This window comes from Alosa alosa, chromosome 15 (assembly GCF_017589495.1).
Source record: "Alosa alosa isolate M-15738 ecotype Scorff River chromosome 15, AALO_Geno_1.1, whole genome shotgun sequence".
Taxonomy (NCBI): domain Eukaryota; kingdom Metazoa; phylum Chordata; class Actinopteri; order Clupeiformes; family Clupeidae; genus Alosa; species Alosa alosa.
The window spans coordinates 10,097,414-10,099,913 of NC_063203.1; the positions used below are offsets into that span (position 1 = coordinate 10,097,414).

General features: G+C 64.2%; 1 protein-coding gene across 1 annotated transcript in view; it reads left to right on the forward strand.

Annotated features, from left to right (window-relative positions):
- Nucleotides 1-2,500, forward strand: part of LOC125308635 (SPHK1 interactor, AKAP domain containing) — a 138,574-nt gene that overhangs the window by 122,551 nt on the left and 13,523 nt on the right. Inside the window, 3 exon segments of the mRNA XM_048265198.1 lie at nucleotides 58-186; nucleotides 319-1,533; nucleotides 1,535-2,500. The exon segment at nucleotides 1,535-2,500 is cut by the window's right edge and continues 1,606 nt beyond it. Coding sequence (XP_048121155.1) covers nucleotides 58-186; nucleotides 319-1,533; nucleotides 1,535-2,500 — 2,310 coding nt within the window.

Below are 2,500 nucleotides of genomic sequence, written 5' to 3' on the forward strand. Positions count from 1 at the left end.
CTTGTTCCGTCACCCTTTCTCTCATCCCTACATCAATCTCTCTGTTCACCCCTCCAGGCCTCTCTTCCCGATCGCTCCTTCTTTCCTTTCCAATTCCGTTTTATTTTATACACCACTCTGTTCTCCCTCTTCCTTTAATGTTTTCTTCCCTCTTTTCCTTTAATGTTTTCTTCCCTCTTTTCCTTTAATGTTTTCTTCCCTCGTTCCCTTGAGTGATTTTGCTTAACCTGCTGAAAACGTAATACAATTTCTCATTTTCTCCCTCTCTTTCTCTTCCTCCCTCATTCTTTCTCTCTCACTCTCTCTCTTCCCTCTCTCTTTCTGCAGAAGCAGATGGAGTGGATGTGGGAGAGGTGGCGGCGGAGCTGCTGAGAAGGAGTCGCCTTCCACCGCGTCAGCGCAGGGGTGTAGCCGGGACCCCCTCCCTTGACCAGAACGACAGCGAGGACTCCGAATCCACCCTGCGGTCCTCGCCCGCCTCCGTCTCCCAGAATCCTCGCGAGTCGGCCGGCCGCTACGCCACCAATCTGGCCGAGACGGTGCTGCAGGACGCCTTCATCCGTCTCTCACAGGACGAGGCGCCCTTCTCCCCCGCCGCAGCCCTCAGCCTGCCTTCATCCTCCTCTTCCTCGTCCTCCTTCCAGCTCCCCAAAATCGTCATTGTCCAGAGCCCCGACTGCGCCGAGGACGCCACCGGTGACTGGCCCGATCATGGGCCAGACATAGCCGCACCACATGCCGCCGGCGAGCGACACCGACCAGCCACACAGCGCAAGCCACATCAGCAACGGCACCATCATCATCCTCATCCACCGCACTCCAAGCATCAGCACCAGAAGCTCAATCAGGAGGCCCAGCAGCAGCAGCAGCAGCAGCAGCAGCATGCAGCCTCCAAACCCCTGGAGGTGGCGCTGGCGTGTGCCGCCAGTGTGATTGGCACCATCTCCACTCCGCAGGTGGCACAGCATCTGGCCATGGACCCTGCCGCACGCACAGCGATGGACGCCGATGAGGATGACGGACCGGTGGAGGAAGAGGAAGAGGAGGAGGATGAAGAGGAAGGGTGTGACACGGAGGAGGGTGAGTTCTCCCTCACCTCGGCCATGTGCGGGATGGCGCAAGTGGCTGGAGCCGTGGCCGCCGTGGATCTGCCCTTTGACCCCGTGGAGCCGGACGATGGTGGCGGGCGCTACTCGCCGTCTCTCGGGCTGCTCTCGGCGGCGCAGGCCAGCGCGGCCGTGCCGCTCCACGCCAGCCTGGCCGAGGGCACCAGCGTGGAGGCGTCGCGTGCCAGTCTGGCACGGGCACTGCTAAGCGAGGCCACCAGCCTGCTGGCACGACCCCGGCCCCAACGGCAGCAGCTGCGGCAATGGCAGCCTCGCAGCGTGGCACAGCTACTGGAGAGCACACAGCGCCGCCTGCTGGCCGGGGTGACCGGCACCGAGCGCAGGGTCAGGGACGAAGGACCGGACGAGGAGGAGGGGGGCCGAGAGGAGGTCGAAGAGGAGGAGTATGCTGAGGAGGAGGTAGAGGAGGAGGAGGAGGAGGAGGAGGAGGACGGAAGAGGAGGATGAGTTTGTGAGAGACGTGGCGGAGAGTGTGCTGGCGCACGCGCTGGAGAAGGCGGCCAAGCGGCGTGAGCTCGATGGCCGGCAGAAGGACGCGGGCGGCGCCGGCGACTGGGAGGGGCAGCTGCGCGACACCACCGAAGGCGTCCTGTTCGCTGTGCTCCGGCTGACCGCCCGGCGTCTCGGACGTGTGTCGCGCCACGCAGCCAAGAAGAGCCACCGAGACCGCAACCACGATGGCAGCTGGGTCCGCAGAGAAGGGGAAGGAGGAAGGCTCTTGCAGGCCCTAGAGAGGGGAGGAGGAAGAGGAGGGGGAGTCTTGGGGACGGTAGGAGCTCCCGGGTCACACAACGGGTCACCTCAGCGCGTCCGCAAACCCAGCGGAGACGGCGAGCATGCCCTGACCTCAGCGTTTTCCATGGAGCAGGAGAGCGGTGGTGGAGGGGTAGACAGAGGCCAGGGGAAGCGAGAAAGAGAGCGCAGCATGGAGGCCAAGCTGCCGTCGCTGGACAGCTCGCCGCGTCACGACCCGCGTCTCAGGGCCAGGGGTTACGAGGTCAAGCCCTACGCCCTGAGCCCGCAGCACTCGCTGGGCGACACGCGCACGCCCGTCACCTGCTTCGCCGAGGATCTGGCTGCCACAGTGGTCTCCATGGCTACGGAGCTGGCCGCCATCTGCCTGGAGAACTCGAGCGGCAAGCAGCCGTGGTTCTGCGCGCTTAAAGGCTCGGGGGCTCTGGGCGGCATGATGACCGCAGGGGCCGGGCTGGACGCGGGGTCGTACTTACTGCCCACCTGCCGTTCGGCTGCCGGTGGTGGAGGAGGAGGAGGAGGAGGGGGGCTCCGTAAGAAGCACCGTCCACCGAGGCTGAGCGAGATCAAGCGGAAGACGGAGGAGCAGCCTGAGCTCATGGAGCGGCTGGTTAACCGCG